This window comes from Rissa tridactyla, chromosome Z, assembly GCF_028500815.1.
Source record: "Rissa tridactyla isolate bRisTri1 chromosome Z, bRisTri1.patW.cur.20221130, whole genome shotgun sequence".
NCBI classification, from domain to species: domain Eukaryota; kingdom Metazoa; phylum Chordata; class Aves; order Charadriiformes; family Laridae; genus Rissa; species Rissa tridactyla.
In genome coordinates this window covers 165,312-181,725 of record NC_071497.1, presented here as the reverse complement: position 1 = coordinate 181,725, position 16,414 = coordinate 165,312, and the positions used below count along the sequence as shown (strand labels likewise).

Here is a 16,414-nt window from a genome sequence, read left to right as displayed (position 1 = left end):
TAATAAGCGCAGCCGTGATTGGGCCTATCCCGCTTGCCGGGGGGTGAGGGGGTACGCCGGCCACAGGTTGTGGCACGGCCGGCGCAGGAGCAGCGGCAGCGTCCCGGCACCGCCCGGCGGCAGCAACAGCAGCAGCGCCAGCAGACGAGGCGCCGGCACCTCGCGTGGGGCCCCCCAGGGAGGCGGGCGGGGCCTTCTGCTGCTATGGCCGCCACCGCCACCTGGCGCTACCGCGGGGACCCCGAGGCGGAGCAGCCGGCGGTGCTAGGTGAGGCGGGGGCCGGGGGGAGCAGGGCGGGGGCGCGGGGTGGGGGGCACCGCCCGGTCTGATGGCCTCTCCCCGCCCTCGCAGTGCGGTTCTCCAACGGCAGGCTGCAGCGGCCCGACGCCATGCGGTTCACAGTCTACCGGAACAGGGACGCGGCCCATCCCCGTAAGAAGCACCGGCGGATTCTGGTAAGGGCCTGCCCCGGGGGGAGGGATGGCCTGCTGCGGCCTGGGCCGCCGCGGGAACGGCGGGGGGCGGCAGCGCTGCGGGGCCATTAGAGTGGGGAGGGGGCCGGAGCCGGGGCCGGGGCCGTGCCAGGGCGGCTGGGCGGGCAGTCCCCGCCGCGGCGGGCAGTGACGGGTTTCAGCCGGTTTTGCCGTTATGTCTGTGGTCGCGGCAGCTCCTGCAGTCGGGAGCTGGAAACCTCGGACATGCTGTCGCCGCGGTGCCGCTGCGGGCAGGCTGCCGTTCCGCCCCGACGCCCTGCTCCAGCTGCTCTCCCTACCCCATCGTGAGCAAGGCTCGGGAAATTGGCATGGAGCTTTGCTTTGCAGCAGATTTTAAAAAAAATAATCGGAGTTTAGCCCCAGCCTGTGTGAGAGAGAACCGTTTTCCAAAATTCACAAAATCTCTATGATTTCAGAGGAAGTTCTTGTGTGGGCTGCCACCACAATGAGGTGGGTGTGATGCTGGGTGGCAGAACAGGGAAGCGCTTAACGATCAGGGTCGCCCTGGGCAGGGGGAGAGCCGCTCCTATATCCCATAGAGCGTTCTGTGCTCCCCGCCAAGGCCCCCTGCGCTTCTGACGAGACCCACGAGGAGAACCCCAGGGTTCCAGCTGTGGATCTCAGAGAGGCGGGTGCAGGTCCTGCTGCCTGGCTGAGCCTCGGGGCACGATGGTTTCCGTGAAGCCCATCAGGATCAGATGGTGCCCTCTCGGGCTGGGACAGAAAGAAACCTGAATAATGCAATGTGGGACGTTCTGAATAATGCAATGTGGGACGTTCTGATTAATGCTTAGAGTGACATGTGAGAGACCTTTCCATCAGAACTGAATAAGTGCTTATTTGAAAAATTTTAATAAGTGTTCGTCTGTTCTCAGGCAAAGGCTGCTTTACTGAAGTTGTGTGTGTGTGTGTGTTCATGATTTATTTTAATAACCTAAAAGGAAATAACATTTGAAAATTAAAAGCTCTTACTTAGCAACAAGTCAGTCAGTCATTTGACCAGAAAATCTGTTCTGTTATGTTTACACAGTGAATTCTTTACCAAAGATTTTTTTTGTTGTTGTTAGATTACATTACAAGGAGATTTCTACTTCTTTCAATGAAGAGAGAGACAAGCTTAAAGTCAGAAGATGCTTTCTGCTGCTATTGTAAAGTTTTACAGCTGCTTACACTCATGATTCAGTCAAGGAATAAATGACTTTTTGGCCATAAACATTTTGAAATGCATTTAGGTGGTTCAGCCATTCTTGGTAGTGCTGGCACTTTTTTTTAACTTGGTGAATATCAGTTACTTGAGTACTAGAACTTAAATGGATCATTGAAAATTAACTGAATTCCCCATACTGGTAGAGGTGGCTCTGCCCAATGTGCGCCTTTGTCCCAGGCTGAAATCTGTAAGGTTTGTCCTGCCTGGGCACTTAAAGAACCTTTGATCAACTGTGTTAAGGACCCTAAAGCATTGGAAATAGTGTCTTAAATTCTCTGGCAGAGAGGCCTGATCTCTCTTCACTAGTGACTCTGTGAGTAAACCTGTGTTTTTTTTTCACGAACTGTTCCTTCTAGATTAAAGTATGGTGGTCAACACAGCGGGGCATTTTAAGTGCGTGACACCTAAGTTTGCCACACTGATAAACTCTAAATTTAAGTTATGATTTCTGTGTTTTCTTTGCAATGATTCGTCATCTTCTGGCCCAGTGAAAGCTGAGGTAGAATTATATATCATGCGTAGTTTCAGCTTCAAGAAATGTCTGTCCTTTAAAGATTTTGACCAGACACAAAATGTACCCAAAATGGGTAAAGTGAAGTTTACCTATGTGTTACTAGTGTCTGATGCCTGGGGATATAGAACTTTGTGTCACCAGGGAAAACAAAGCAGATGCAGAGAAGGTTTTTCACTGCCCTATATTCAAGTAATTCTTCTTTGTTTTTCAGGTCTCAGAAACTGAAAGGCTTTCCTATGTGGGGAATAACTTTGGCAGCGGAGTTCTGAAGTGTAACTCCCTATGCAGGTATGGGTTGCTGGCAAAATGGGGGCAGGAGCATGGAGGTGGAAGCAGAGGAATTGCTCAGACACAAAGTTCCTGGTAGCCTTTCTTAAAGCTGCCTCAGAAGTTCCCACAGAGGCCGTGGTTTGAATCAAGAGGATTTTGACCGGAGACTCCAGCACCTGGCAGATGCATTGTTTTTGCATGTCACATCCCTTTGAAGTTGCGATGTTAGATATAAATAGAACGTATTTGTGGAGGAAGGGGTGAGGAGGTGATTTGATGTAGCTCAAACCCAGGAATGACAGCTTTGTTATTCAGAAACCAAGAAATTAAGATTAAGAAATTGCCAAGATCATACTCTGCTGCCCAAGAAATCTCTGTGTCATTAATTACCATTTAACTTCAGGGCCAAAGCACAATGCTGCTATGTGAACTAAGCTGTCTATGCCACACACTGTAAAAGGAAGCATTGGTGAAATCACCAGATTTTACATGTCTTTGTTTAAGAATGTGACCTTGGTGGCACTGGGTCAGATCCCGCTGGCCTCCTGAGAAGTATTCTATCTGCGAGATCTTTATCATTGTCTAATAGGAGAACCACCAAATGGTTAGAGAGCCAATGTGTAACAATCTTCCCTTACTATTCCCAAAGGTGTTTCTTTTCTCTTTTGATGCGTGTTGCTACTCCTACTAGCCTACACAGCGCTGAAATACATGTAATATGCATGTCAGGCTCTTGGTACGAAGCACTCTGCTCCGTAGATCCACTCCAGCTGCCCCGCATGATTGCTTACATAGCTCATCTCTTCTCTGGCTGGACTGCACTGACCTCATCATGTCCGACTAGTTAAAGTACAGGTGGGGTGAGGGAGTGAGGAGCAACTGAGTTGTGTAAAACTGCTAGAAAGAGGAGGTGCTTTCAGATGCTAGTGCCCTGGTGGTCCTATGTTCTGATTAAGACATGACATTAGGAAGCATTTCTTTACAATGAGGGTGGCCAAACACTGGAACAGGTTTCCTGGAGAGACATTCGATGCCCCATGCCTGTCAGGGTTTAAGAGGTGTTTGGACAATGCCCTCAATTATTTGCTTTAACTTTCGGTCAGCCCTGAATTGGTCAGGCAGTTGTACTACATGATCATTGAAGATCCCTTTCAACTGAAATACTCTTTTCTGTTCTATAATTCTGTAAAAGGAACTGGTTTCACCCCTGCAAGCAGTCTGTCAAAACGTGCTAATACTGATCTTTCTTCTTTCTGAGAAGTGAAACCAGGAAAGCTGGACCTTCAGATGTAACAGTCTTCAGTTTAAGATGCTGTAGCTGAAAAAAGGCACCAAGGGGCTTTTTCTTCTTGAGTTGGGAGAGATAAATTTAGTTTAATGAATATGTATGGTACAGGTACCAATGCAGTATTATTTCTAGACAGATTTAGTGCTCTTACCTCTGAACGCTTCAACTTCAAGTATTAGCTTTGCATTAGGTGCGCACATGCCTCTGCATCCAGAGATGCAGGCAAGAATCAATGAAGTAATTTCTTGCTTTTCTTTCAAGTTTTCCCACCCCACCTTTCTGTCGCTTTCTTCTCACATCTGCTTCAGCTGCACGCATGAGGATTTCCTCCAATGGATCTGTTCCTGTAGCTCTTGGCAGCTCTCAGCCTAAAACTGTGCACTCAACTGCTAATGTGGACATAACAGGGAGCAGAAACCACCTCTGAGCAAAGAGCCCAGTTTCTTCTGAGGGGGAAGTCAATGAGTCTGACAGACCTCTGGGCTTCCTGGAACTGCAGGAACTGCCCAGAGATCCTTTCTGGCCAGTGGGGTGCTGTTATTCCCACTGCACTTGGACCGCTCCTCTGAAAGCAGTTGCATAGAGAGTATTGCGCCCACTGCAACAAGCAGCCTGTTGTGCAAGCTCACTCAGAAAGTGTGTCCTGAGTTTTAGGAAGATGTGTTATGGAGCAGAGCTAGTTCAGACACCAGTCAGAAGGGGTCACGTGGAATAAACTCTTCTGGTGGATAAGAAACTGGTGCAGTTGATACCCTGATCAGCTTCAGCCAAGAGTGATGTACAGCCTGTTCCTGGTAGGTTATGAGACATGGTGAGGAGCAGCACGCGCTGTTTGGGCTTCCCCCTCTGAAACTTAGGATGACAAGGAATTTACCTAAGAGAAATTACCCTGTTTTAGACACAGCAAAGTCACATTTCTGAGAAGCTCTGAGGACTTAAAGTTACTTGTACTAAGCAGAGAGAACTTGTACTAAGCAGAGAACTGGCCACAGGGAACTCAAGTTTTAAAAACACAGGAAACTGCATAGAAGCACTGAGAAACCAGGGGTTGTGACACATCCAAAAAGACAGAATAGCAGCTGGCGCTCTGGCACCTAGACTTTGTGCATTTTGGAGCTAATTTAATTTTCTTAAGACTTATACATTTACTTAGAGCTATGAGTATATATATTTTTTTATATGTGTGTGTATATATGTATGTGTGTGTGTGTATATATACAGAGGGAGTATGCCTTGGAGGTAACTTGTTTTTTTGTGGCATTCTGAATGTGCTTGGAAAACTTGTATTTGCAAGGTAAAAGAATTGGCAGGGGATGGGAAATGCACATGGCTCTGCACCATGTATTTTAAAACCTCATTTCCACTGAGCTGTCTCTGGCTGATCACTTGCCCCTGTTCTTTGCAGGTATTTCATTGGTGTGTTGGACAAGGACTCTGGGCAAATGGAGGTTTATAATGCTGAAATATTCAACATGCAGCCCTTGCTGTCAGGTAGGAAGATAACTGTTTTTAACCACAGCACCACAGTCACAGCATGATAGACCTATGTATGTATTCAGCTATTGACTGCTTGGTTGCTGACAGCAGTGCTCTCTGTTGTCTCCCTGACTGCTCTTTCTTCCTCATTTCTGCCTTATTCCTTCGGCATGGAGGAAGGAGGGTACTTTACACTCTCCTTCTAAGGCACTGCATGATGTGAAAAGAGAGAGAGAGAGGGAAGCAAGGTGAAATTTAGGGTGGAGGTTAAACAGAGAGTGTTATGGCTGGGAGGGTGGAAGTGCTGGATTCAGTAACAAAGTTGTCACTGTTCACAATAAGTGCATCCTTGTCTAGTTAAGCTCTGCTGAGGGAAGCCTGGAAATTGTCAGGTTAAGAGACTAGAAGACTGAAAAGCAAAAGGGCTTTTCTTCAGCAGAGCTGCTTTTTGTTACTGAGCGCAGGAGGATAATCCAAAGAATACAGTCTTTTGGGAGCTTTTGTTTTTTGCCCTGTGCAGCAGGACCTGAGTATTGCTGCAATCCTTGCTTTACACTCGTAGACTCTATAGCAAAAGTTGTCCTGTTTTTCCTTTTTCTGTTCTAGGTACGTATTCTTATGTTTAGTGTGTTCTTTAATTGACCAAGTCCTATCTTTAAGCAGAGATCTTTAAGTCTTGTGCAAAGTCTTTCAGTAATTGATTAGACCTAAAGGGATACTGAATATGTATGCTGTCCTTGCTGCTGCAAGCCAAGCATACTAACTTCTGTTCTGTTATAGATAACTTACTACCTGACGACACGAAGGAGTATCAGAATAAATCATACAGGGAGAAGGTAAAGTTGAAACCCTATATCGTATTGTACTGTGATTATCCAGCTAACAGTGGCAGATGATACTTGTCTGAGACTGTGATGTTTGAACCTGTGCAGACTCAGCACTGTCTCTGTGCCTTGGAAGTCTAAGAGGCACTGCATTATTAGTGCCTAACTTGGCAGTATTTTCATAATTATTTCAGACTTGAATATGATCCCAGTTACTCCCTGCCCCCTTGCAGATCAGTGTTTGTTGTATGATTGGATTGTACCCAGTGAAATGTTTGAAGTTCTCTTAGAGAGTGAATGTGGAACAAGTGGTTGTTAGCTGAGTTTTCCTCTTAGATGCAAAGTGTCTTTAGTTCAGAAGTGTGTTTTAATTTGTTTCTCTTTGGCACAGATGGATTTGTGCATTGAGGCCTTTGGTACCAGCAAACAGAAGCGAGCTCTGAACTCCCGGCGAATGAATGCAGTGGGCAACGATATTCTGAATACTGCTGTGACAAAAGCAGCAGCAAATATTATAGATGCAAAGGGAGTAACAGGTAAGAATATTGTCTCAAGGTCACAGGCCCATCAAGTGCCATCCCCAGTGCTGTTGTGAGCCAGGGTGATGGACTTAGGCTTCCGCTATGGAGGAGCCTGCAACAAAGAGGAGTCTGCCCTGGCCTTAGTTATTGTCACTACTACAGGGAAAGTTCACTCTCCAAAGCGTCACACTGAGGCGATGATTCAAGGAGAGTTGATAACCCTGTTACTCAGTGCTGATGAGACTGCATCTGTATTATGTTGTCCAGCCCATGCCACCCCTCTGCACCCCTGGCCTGATCAAGAAGGAGGTGAAGAAATGACAGAGGAGTCGTGGCAGGGCAATAAGAACGGTCAGGGGCCTGGAGCACACAAGCGACAAGGAGAGGGAGAGCGGGCTGGGCTTGATTAGTCTGGCAAAGAGGAAGCCACAGCTACCTGAAGGGCAATCAAAGCCAAGCCCTTCTCAGCAGTGCCAACAAGGATCAACAGCACAAGTTGCAGTGGTCCTTGGACCTTGGGAGGTCCATGTGGGAGACTGGGGGAACCTTCTTGCCTTGGAGGGTGGTGCAGCCCTGGGACAGGTCACAGAGCAGTGTGGAGTCACCATCTTTGGGGGTTTCCAAGCTTTGGCAGGACAAAGCCAGGGCTTCTCTGATCTAGTGCTGTAGATAGTCCTACTCCAAGCAGGAGGTTGGATAGGAGACCTCCGGAGCTCTTTTCCACCAGCACTTCTGGGATTCTGAGTTTCATTGGCTATGAATGGGAGAGATGTCTGTTCACTGTTGAACCTGTCAGCTCTCATCCCTGGTGTTCCAGGTTGGATATTGACTGTGCTCTCAGAACTGCTTTGTGCCAAAAGGATGTCCACTGGAATCCAGGGTGCCAAAAACATATTCTGCCCACCCTGCAGGCAAGTGGTGCAGCAGCAGCAACCAGTTTGCCTTGGTGCACTTCTTTCCTAGATTTTTCTGTAGTCTGAAGTGGGTTTTCTAAATTTGAGGAGCAGAAAATTCTTGGTAAAGTGTTGACACCAGTCTAAAACCCAGCATGCTCAGTACATAGCAAGCATATCAGAAGATCTCGGCCTTTCTGTGCCTACTGGCATGCTTTCTGTACAGTCAGCACCTACGTGTGGCAGTAATGAAACAAAACGGGGAAGAGCTGTAGCCTTTTCCTTACTACTGTCCCAAGGGAGATAAACTGAACTGGAGTTTTAAACCTTTAAAACTCCAGCTGTGACTACACTAGTGTTGACTCAAGAACCGCCATTGAGTAAACTTGTGTTTAAAGAGAAAATTTGTGTTGTGGTCGTGTTCTCTGTATTTTTGTTTGCATGGTCCAAATACTCTTGTTTCTGCTTCCCTCCAAAGCTTTGATCCAGGATGTGGCCCAAGATGATGTACAGAACATCTCTGTCTTCCTCCCACCGTGTAATGAAGATGCTGACAAACCAGAAAATGTTTACAAGTTTGAGGACAGTATCTTTTGTTGTGGCAAAGTGGTTTCCCACACCTGTAGGCCTTGATGTCGGTGGTCTGGCATGTGGGACTAAGAGCTGCCAGGCATGTGAATGAGCCAAGCCTTCTCCCCTCACAAGCCAAAAGCTGAGAGCAGGGACATGGTGTGATGTTTTTTTGGGCCTGCAAGTTTCATATCCTGCCTCTTACCTACAGAGAGCAGGATGCTGTACCTCCCTGTTGGCAGCAGTTCAATCAGGAGTAGTAATGAGGTCAGCCATGCAGGAGAAGTGGCTTGTGGTTGAGCCACAGTCCTTTGGAGACCTTTGTTGTTGGCCAGGTTCCTAATCTTGTTGTTAGATCCTGCCTATTTATAATTTCCTTCCCTGCCCCACACCTCCTAAAGCAAGAGTGGACAGAGCTTATCTCACTGCAGGCTGTTCAGACCAGAAGGGAGAGAAAAGGCACGCATGTTGTTTTCTTTAAAATCCTGCCAGTTCTATCGCCAGCAGAGTATGAAGCATTGCGGGTTCCAGCAGCAGTCTTTGTTAACATCACACCAGAAGAAATCACCAAGAAAACAGAAGATAAAAGGTAATGCTGCTGCAAACAGCCTTGTAATAGTCGAGGTGGGCCCTGTGACACTGTAGTTCTCCTGTGGGCCAGGCTGGCTACTGCCACCAGTTCCACAATACCCGGGCTGATCTTTTCAGTGGAGAGGGGGGACATGAGATCCAAGTATGGCTGAGCAACACCTTCCTTGGGGAATGAAGGGTATAGTTTTACAGGTGAGGAAGTTGTATGCACAGCAGCGTGGCTGCCCTTTGGGAAGCTGATGGCAGAGGAAAAGAGTGGAGAAACCCAAAGTGGGGTCTGAAGGCAGGTGCCTGGAAGGGAGACCATAGAGCTCTACGGAGCACGGTATGCCCACGGCTGGGCACTGTCCCAGGCAAGTACAGACTTGCTGCGGAAGTTGCTGTGACTTGGCAAGCTGACATGGACTTACAGTTAGAGCTGTTAAGTCCTTGTGCTGAGGGGCTGAAGTGAGCAGGAAAAGCATAAACTGCACCTCACTTCCTGTGCTTTCTGTCTGCCTGTGCTGGAGTAGAAGAACAGTTCAAGAAGGACGGGACAGCAAAGGGCTACCAAGATGATGTGGGGACTGGAACACCTCTCTTAGGAAGAAAGGCTGAGGGATTTGGGTCTTTTCAGTCTGGAAAAAAGACAACTGAGGGGGGATCTTATCTTATACTTATAAATACTTACACTACTTATAAGTATTTATCAATGCTTATAAATACTGAAAGGGTGGGTGTCAGGAGGATGGGGCCAGGCTCTTTTCAGTGGTGCCCAGCAACAGGACAAGAGGTAACGGGCACAAACTTGACCATAGGAAGTTCCATCTCAACATGAGGAGGAACATCTTTACCCTGAGGGTGGCAGAGCTCTGGCACAGGCTGCCTAGAGAGGTGGTGGAGTCTCCGTCTCTGGAGACAGTCCAAACCTGCCTGGATGCCATCCTGTGCCACCTGCTCTGGGTGACCCTGCTCTGGCAGGGGTTGGACTGGATGATCTCCAGAGGTCCCTGCCAACCCCTATCATTCTGTGATTCTGAGAAGTGTGTGCCATGTTGAGAGCCTGCAGTTTCTGCAGTGCAGGGACCTTCTTAGTAGGTGCACACTATAAGGGGCTGACTGAACATGGTAGGCATTGGCGAGAAAGTGCCCTCACAAAGCAGCCTCCTGGACTATCCTTTATAGGTGTCTAGGGAACTCTTCTCAGACGCTGAGCATTGAAGTTACAGGTGTGTCCTGTCTTCCTGAGGATGTGAACTGGTTCCTGGTTCTTTGAGCCTCATCTTCCCCCTCTTTCTCTTTCAGCCATTGCTCCTTTGTTTTAGAGGAGCTGAAGTTCCTGCCTGATGATGAGAAGAGAAGAGACCACAAAGCCCGATGCCTTTGGTTCCTGGACACCCTGATTAAGTTCAGCTACCTGAAAGTGATCAAGAAGAAACGTAAGAGAATTTTCAGCTCCTCCACTTTTAAGCTACCTGCTGAGACTTGGTTTGTAATTACTGCAGTAGAAAACAGTAAAGCTGCCCAGAACGAGCTGTGATCAAACAGCTAGCTGGAGCAGTTGTTTCCAGTGTGTTTCATGCTGAGGTTGAGTATCGCTGTGTTGTTGAGGGTTGTTAGACCTGCACCTTCCAGGAGGTGTATGTCTAATTCTTTTCAGTCTCTTCATAACTGCTGTGCATCAGGATGGCACCATGAGATCCTCTTAAGATCTTAGGTAGGAGACAGGGTAGCTTAGATTTGAAATGTTGAGATTCTTTGTAGTTCTATCAATAGTTCTGTACTTAAAAATGTGGCGTATATTTTCACACTTTAGTCCTAAGCCAAGAGACTGGAAACTATCAGCTCTCTCCCTTATCCAGCCTCCATATTCCAGATGCAAGAGGCATACAGTACACAATACATCCTTTGTATCTCCTTTTGTGCTTTTCAGAATGTTTTCATCATCCTTTTGTTATTAGTTCAACGTGTGGATCACGTTGATCATACCTCTGGTGTCTTCAGGATTGTTCTTTTAAAATGGAAGGAGCTGGTGTTCTCAAAACCATTGCACAAAGTATCTTGGTTGAGATTTTCAAGACTTCACATCTTTCACAGAACTTGTGTATCTAAGTCTCCTTGTCAGTGCTGAAAATGTCATTGTTAGCATTTTCAATAGCAGGGTGTGATGGACAAGGAAATGGCAAGCCTGTCTGGAAATATCTTCCTGCATGGCTGGAGACACAGGAGTCACTGTGTAGGACTTAGTCAAGGAGGATGCGGAAATGACTAGTCTTGGTGCTAACAGGAATTTGTTAGCGTGGTTTCAGTTTTAATAATATTTTGTGACAGAACTATCTATTAAAAGGCAGGAATCTATGAAATATATGTGTAGACATACATGCATGCCTTTTAGATTGTGTAGTATTGAAGTGAGAGATCCCATTTGTAAAGAAAAAAAAAGCTGTTAGGAGCTTGTCTCTGACCTGAAAAATGATGAGACCTAGAAATCAAGTGCCCGGGTTCCTTTTAGGTTCTCTGTGTTCCTGTGAAGAGGCAATAAATATCATGGTAATAAATGTGGTATTATGATAGCTGGAGACAGGCAGTACGAGGAAGAGTATGTGTTTCTCATTCCACTACAAACCTCCTTTCTGTCCTAGATCCAATGGGTCCTGAATGCCCACACATTATCAGCAGGAAACTCATGAAGAATTTCACTTCGCTGACCTACAACAATGGCAGGTAAGGAACTGCTTTTATGTTCTTGAGGCAGAGATACAGTAGAGTGAGTTCAACTTGAAGGGCCATGGACAAGTTATCAGGAAACCTCCTACCAAAATGGATGATGGCAGCAGCTTCTCTTGCTTCACACCCCCATACCTGTAGAACATTGGGTCATGGCTGGTGATAGTCCATTTTAGACAGCAGGTTTGAAGTGTGACTGGGAGAAGCAGTGTCATGTGTGCAAAAGCAAGTCTGCACCTGTGGATTTAGCTAACGTGACCAAATGGTGTGCCCAGACATCTGCCTGACTGTTTCTGGATGCAGGATGGCAGAATGGGCGCTTGCTTTGCGGCTGACTCAACTGTGCAATTAAACGGGTAGCTGTTTCACTGAACCAAGGCAGCTGACGGATGGATGTGTCAGCTCTTCCACCATCCTGGAGTGGGTCAGGACAGAGGTAATGCAGTGGCAAAATAATGGTGCTTTTTTTACTCTCATACAGTTTAATTAGCATAACAGGGGCGCTTTTACATGAACCTAGACCTGACTTGACTTATTTGGATTCTCCATTGAAACCTACACCGACAAAACTGCGTGAAGATTTGCACTGGTTAACTCGTGCTGGCTGACACCCACGCCGTTGCATCCGTATGGATACAGTCAAAGAGTTCTGCCTAAGCTTTGTCCAGGCATTGCCCTGCCAGCAGTGACAAAGTTCGGTATAGTAAGGTAGGGCCTAGTCCTGCTGTGGAGGTCAGCCAGGAGAAGCCACCACCCTCTGACAGAGCAGAGGCTGGGAAGCTCACGTAAGGTCCTGCTTTCCAGCAGTGTCAGCCATTTGTGTGATGCTGAGTGCTGTCTCGCTGCAGGGAGGGCCTCGGGCAGCTGTCAGAAGCTGCCTTTGACCAGATGGCCCTTGGCTGCAACCTTAAGAAGGCTCTTACAACTAAGTAGTTATAAATCTGGATAAATGTTTTCAGCAGTCCTTTTGAGTGGAAGCACCAAAATGCATGCAAGAGTGAACAGTATCCTCACTCTTGCCACAGTGCCTTCCCCACACTGGGGGAGCCAGCAGCCTCTCTGCCTAGAGGGGGCGTAATGCCCATGCTCAGCTGTTGCAGAGCTGCACTGCCATGAGCAGGGAATTGCAGTCCAAATGGACCAGGTCTTGTCTGAAGGCTCAAACTAGTGACGAGCAGTCAGATGGTCCTAGAGGATTGCCAGCCAGGGATCTTCTCCATGTGGATTGTGTGTTTGAGGTGCTGTTACTACTTACACTGAATGCCCTCAGAACAGCTTCCCTTTGCTTTCATCTTGCAAGGGACCAGCCTGCCAAAAAGGCTGAAGTGCCATTAGTTGGTGATTTTTGTCAAGGCTACATGGTGATAAACAACGCCAGGGGCATGTGAGGAAGACAAAGAAGCCTGTTAGGCTCCTGTGATCAGAGTTCTCTGTGCTTTGAGCTCTTTCTTGGTGCCTAGGAAAAGTTAGTCATGTCTAACTAGGACTCCAGTTCTGTCCGCACCTCATGGGGGTGTGTTTTGGGTTCATTGACGCTCCACATCTCATATATTCTCCCTCTTGGCATGCAGTGTCCAGAATTTAGTCTCTGCATCAATGAAGGCTAAAATCACAGCATACGTCATTGCATTGGCTCTGCACATTAACAACTTCCAAACAAACCTCACCATCCTGCAGAATGACATGAAGCTCCAAGAAAGCAGGTGAGTCATGTTTGTTCATACCTGCTGAGATCCTCCTACAAAGAGCCCCTGGGGAGAGAGCTCTGGAGCCTCACTGGCACCTGGGCAGTACAGTGATACCTGCTAGCAAGTCCCTTTTGTTTGGACTCTGTCCTACCTAACTGTGTTGAAGCTTTATTTTGAAGCCCCGATGCTCGTAGAGGAGGGTAGTTCTACATCTCAAACTTTGAAAGGGCACTTGTTGGAAAGAGTTCCTCAGGTCCATTGAGAGGCTCTTTAGCTATTCTGCAGGGTTGTAAATGAAAGCAGGTAGCCCAAAATGGGCAGCCAGGGCAGATACCAGGACAAGACCAATGCTGTCCAGCCCTGTTTCTTGCCTGATAAATCACATCACTCTTCACTGTCCTGTCCTCTGTGCCCCTTCTTTCTGCTCCAGTTGGGTGGGGGTTAGGTACCAGTCTCGGTGTAAGTGCAGGTTTGCAGTTGACTGCAACGGGAAAACTAGAAACAGGGATTTATTTTCTCATAATCGCACTGGGAGCATGTAGTTGGTGTTTACATGGAGGAATTCCAGGCCCTTGAAACTTACCCACGCTGGGTTTGGCACGAAGAAGATTGGTTTTGTTTCTGAAGTGCTGATCGATTTGGGGACTTTTCAGCAAAGCATCATGGGGACAGGTTGTAGGCAGAATTGCTGGCTATAGTATTTCGCCTAAGGACTTGCCAAATCTGGGTTAGTGAAGGTTAATGGTTAGAAAACAGCTTGCAGAATAAGCTTCAGGGCAAACAGCCCTCGCTGTATTAGCTTTTGGGGGCAGTTGTTCTCTAGATTTTAATTTTCCGTGGAGGAATACAGAATTTTCAAGCACCTCCCGTTAGCTGCAAGACCTGCGTTTCCCAGCAGGTGTCAGCCGGAGCCTGCTGCCAGCTCCTCCATCTGTGGGAGCTGTTTGCTGGGAGCTGTTTGCGCTCTTGCTGGCCCCTGCAGAATAAATCAGGAATTGAGCAGTTCCAATCAGCCAGTCCACTGTGCTTGCTGGGAAGCCTCCCAGCAAGCAGACGTCAGCTCAGCAGGCAGCTTGTTAACACTGTCTGGGAAGAGGTCGAGTGTCTCCATTAGTGATGGTTCAGCCACGCTCATTAATCTCTCTCTTCCACCCTGTGCTTTTCTGTGGGGAATGGTGATGCCAAGGACTTGTGCTTCCTAACTCAGGCACACCAGTCTTTCTTAACAGGATTGCCTAGTGGTTGTGCAGCTGGGTAGGAGCCGTGGAGGGACACAAACCCTCCACTGCAAGTGAGAAAAATGTGGACTATCTTAGGGTTTCTGGCTGAGGGTTGTAATGTTAAGGTCTAGCAATAACTGGAGGTTATCAAGCCCTTAGTTACCTCCTTGGTTTTGCAAGCTCACTAGTTAGCCTTGAAGTAATACTTGAGATTTTGCCCTGAGTTTTGCTCTTTATTCTTTGATGGGTAGTAGTGGGTTTCCATCCACTTTTTTCGTTCTTTTTTTTTTCCCCCTCTTCCTTTTTGGAACTAAGCTTTTTAAGGAGTCCACATTGTTTTTTGCAATTCATGCCCAGGTTTTGTTCTTAACTGCTGTACTGGAGCTGGGAACACAGGACATAGAATGCTGTTGAGAAGAGGGTGCATGAGGCTGGGACCTGTTGGAAAAATTGAGGAGAGACCTGAGCCACCTGATGGCATGATCCTTCCTTGCAGTGGGAGGTTTGGCTGAAGAACCCCTTCCCAACTGAATCTGTTTGTATTTCAAAGATAGTAAAGTCAGGATTCTGGGACTTGCGTGTTCCCAGGACCCCAGCTGAGGCCAGGACGTCTATTTCCCTGCTAGCTCCCCTTTGGATGCACTTTGTTCTCTCTGTTTGACAAGCCTCCAGGTGTGTTCTGGCTTGTACCTTTTTACCCAAGCTCTTTACACTGCACATCTCAATCAAGCCCCTCTTCTTACAGATGAGGATGCTGAATTTTAGCAGCTAAGAGGAGGTGTTCTTGCTGTTCCACTGATTGAGTCACGAACAGGAGATGAGTGCACTGGGAAGCAACCATGGGCTGCCAGCGGCAGTGGCTGGACACAAACGACTGTTCTCTGCTTTGTAGGGAAGTGGAGAGCAGCGTTATTTTGTCTCAGGTCAGCTGGCCACTGAGTAAAGCATGTGGGTTTATAATGCTCTCCGAGGTGGTGGTGCACAGCTCAGTAGCATTCTGGTCTCCCCAGGAAGGCTCTTGTAGTCTTTGAACACTTCCAGCTTCTGTCTCTGTGATATCCTTGAGATGCAGAGAACGTATCCTGCTTGCTGGTGCCTCCTGGCTTCTCTCCTGAGGCAAAAGGCTGTTGATCTGTGCAGTGTTATGGTACAGAAAAATCGTGCACCCCACTGACACAGTGTTTCTCTGGTGTTTTGCAGGATGATGGACATTGCAAAGGCCATGCGGTTGAAGGTCTCCAAGGCAAAGGGCCTGCTGGGACTTGAGAATGATCAGAACCACAAGCTGGGCACTCTCTCTCTCCCCTTGCCTGTGCAGAAGGCATCAGGGAACCAACAGAAGCGTAGGAAAATGAATTAAAATGTCTGGGAGGTCTCAGCAAGGGCAAACCGGTTCATTTCTCAACTGCTGTTCTGCACACAGCATCATGGGGATGCTTTTGTCCAGCATGTGACCCTGTGAAACCCTGTCTTGAGGCTGGATTGGAACAGACATTCACCTCATTAAACTGCTTTTTTCTATTTCTGTAGAAAAAAGCTATAATAAAACATTTTTATTTTTTCCTGACTGTATGAGGGGAGAAAGATGTGTTGCGCCAGAGCAAGAGAACACTGAAACTGCCGGTCCTCCACTGACTACTGTCCGCTTGGTTCTGCCAGCCTGTGACCTGTTTTACCACTTTCACACATGCAAAGTAGAAAGCATAGAAAGAGAGAGACTAAGAAAGAAAAGTGTTACCAAAACACAGCTTTCTGGTTCTGTGAGTTTGTTTCTCCAGAGTTTCAGTGTAATTCTGTGTTCAAAATGTGTAAAGATGCAACACAAACAAAATACTTCTGCCATTTTTCCTATCCTGGCTTTTTGCCGAGAGGAGGGAGAATTCTGCTGAATTCTCAGAGCTGGTGTCATCTTCAGAAAGGGTGATGAGTTTGAATTCACAGCTGTGGAGTCCCAGTCCTCAGGAGAGAGACTTCTGTGCTAGTTTCTCTGCATTTTCAGTATAGTCCTGGGCTGCAAGCCTTAAGCAAGGCTGTAGGAATCTGGGGCTTGTGAAAAGCTCAGGGTCACCTTCAAGAGAAGAAGCTTATGTGAAACACCAGCATGGGATGTCAAGACCAGTCTTCTCTTTGAGGTGTCTGCTTCAGATAGTG

General features: G+C 47.4%; 1 protein-coding gene across 3 annotated transcripts; it reads left to right on the top strand.

The window, feature by feature from the left end:
* Positions 1-8: 8 nt before the first annotated feature.
* POLR1E (RNA polymerase I subunit E) lies at positions 9-15,835 on the top strand. Of its 3 annotated transcripts, none has more exons than XR_008463688.1 (12): positions 9-268; positions 353-456; positions 2,428-2,504; positions 5,180-5,265; positions 6,031-6,086; positions 6,466-6,610; positions 7,967-8,074; positions 8,551-8,647; positions 9,934-10,067; positions 11,271-11,352; positions 11,659-11,791; positions 12,927-13,059. XR_008463688.1 is itself a non-coding variant. In XM_054184745.1 (12 exons), the coding sequence occupies exons 1-12, from the start codon at positions 205-207 to the stop codon at positions 14,631-14,633; spliced, it is 1,098 nt and encodes a 365-aa protein (XP_054040720.1). In that variant the 5' UTR covers positions 10-204; the 3' UTR covers positions 14,634-15,456. The 3 variants fall into 3 exon arrangements, 2 of the variants coding, with proteins under 2 accessions (XP_054040720.1, XP_054040719.1); XM_054184745.1 differs by lacking the exon at positions 11,659-11,791 and adding an exon at positions 14,621-15,456 and having other exon boundaries at positions 10-268; positions 12,927-13,058; XM_054184744.1 differs by lacking the exon at positions 11,659-11,791 and adding an exon at positions 15,464-15,835 and having other exon boundaries at positions 13-268; positions 12,927-13,058.
* The last annotated feature ends 579 nt before the right edge of the window (positions 15,836-16,414 follow it).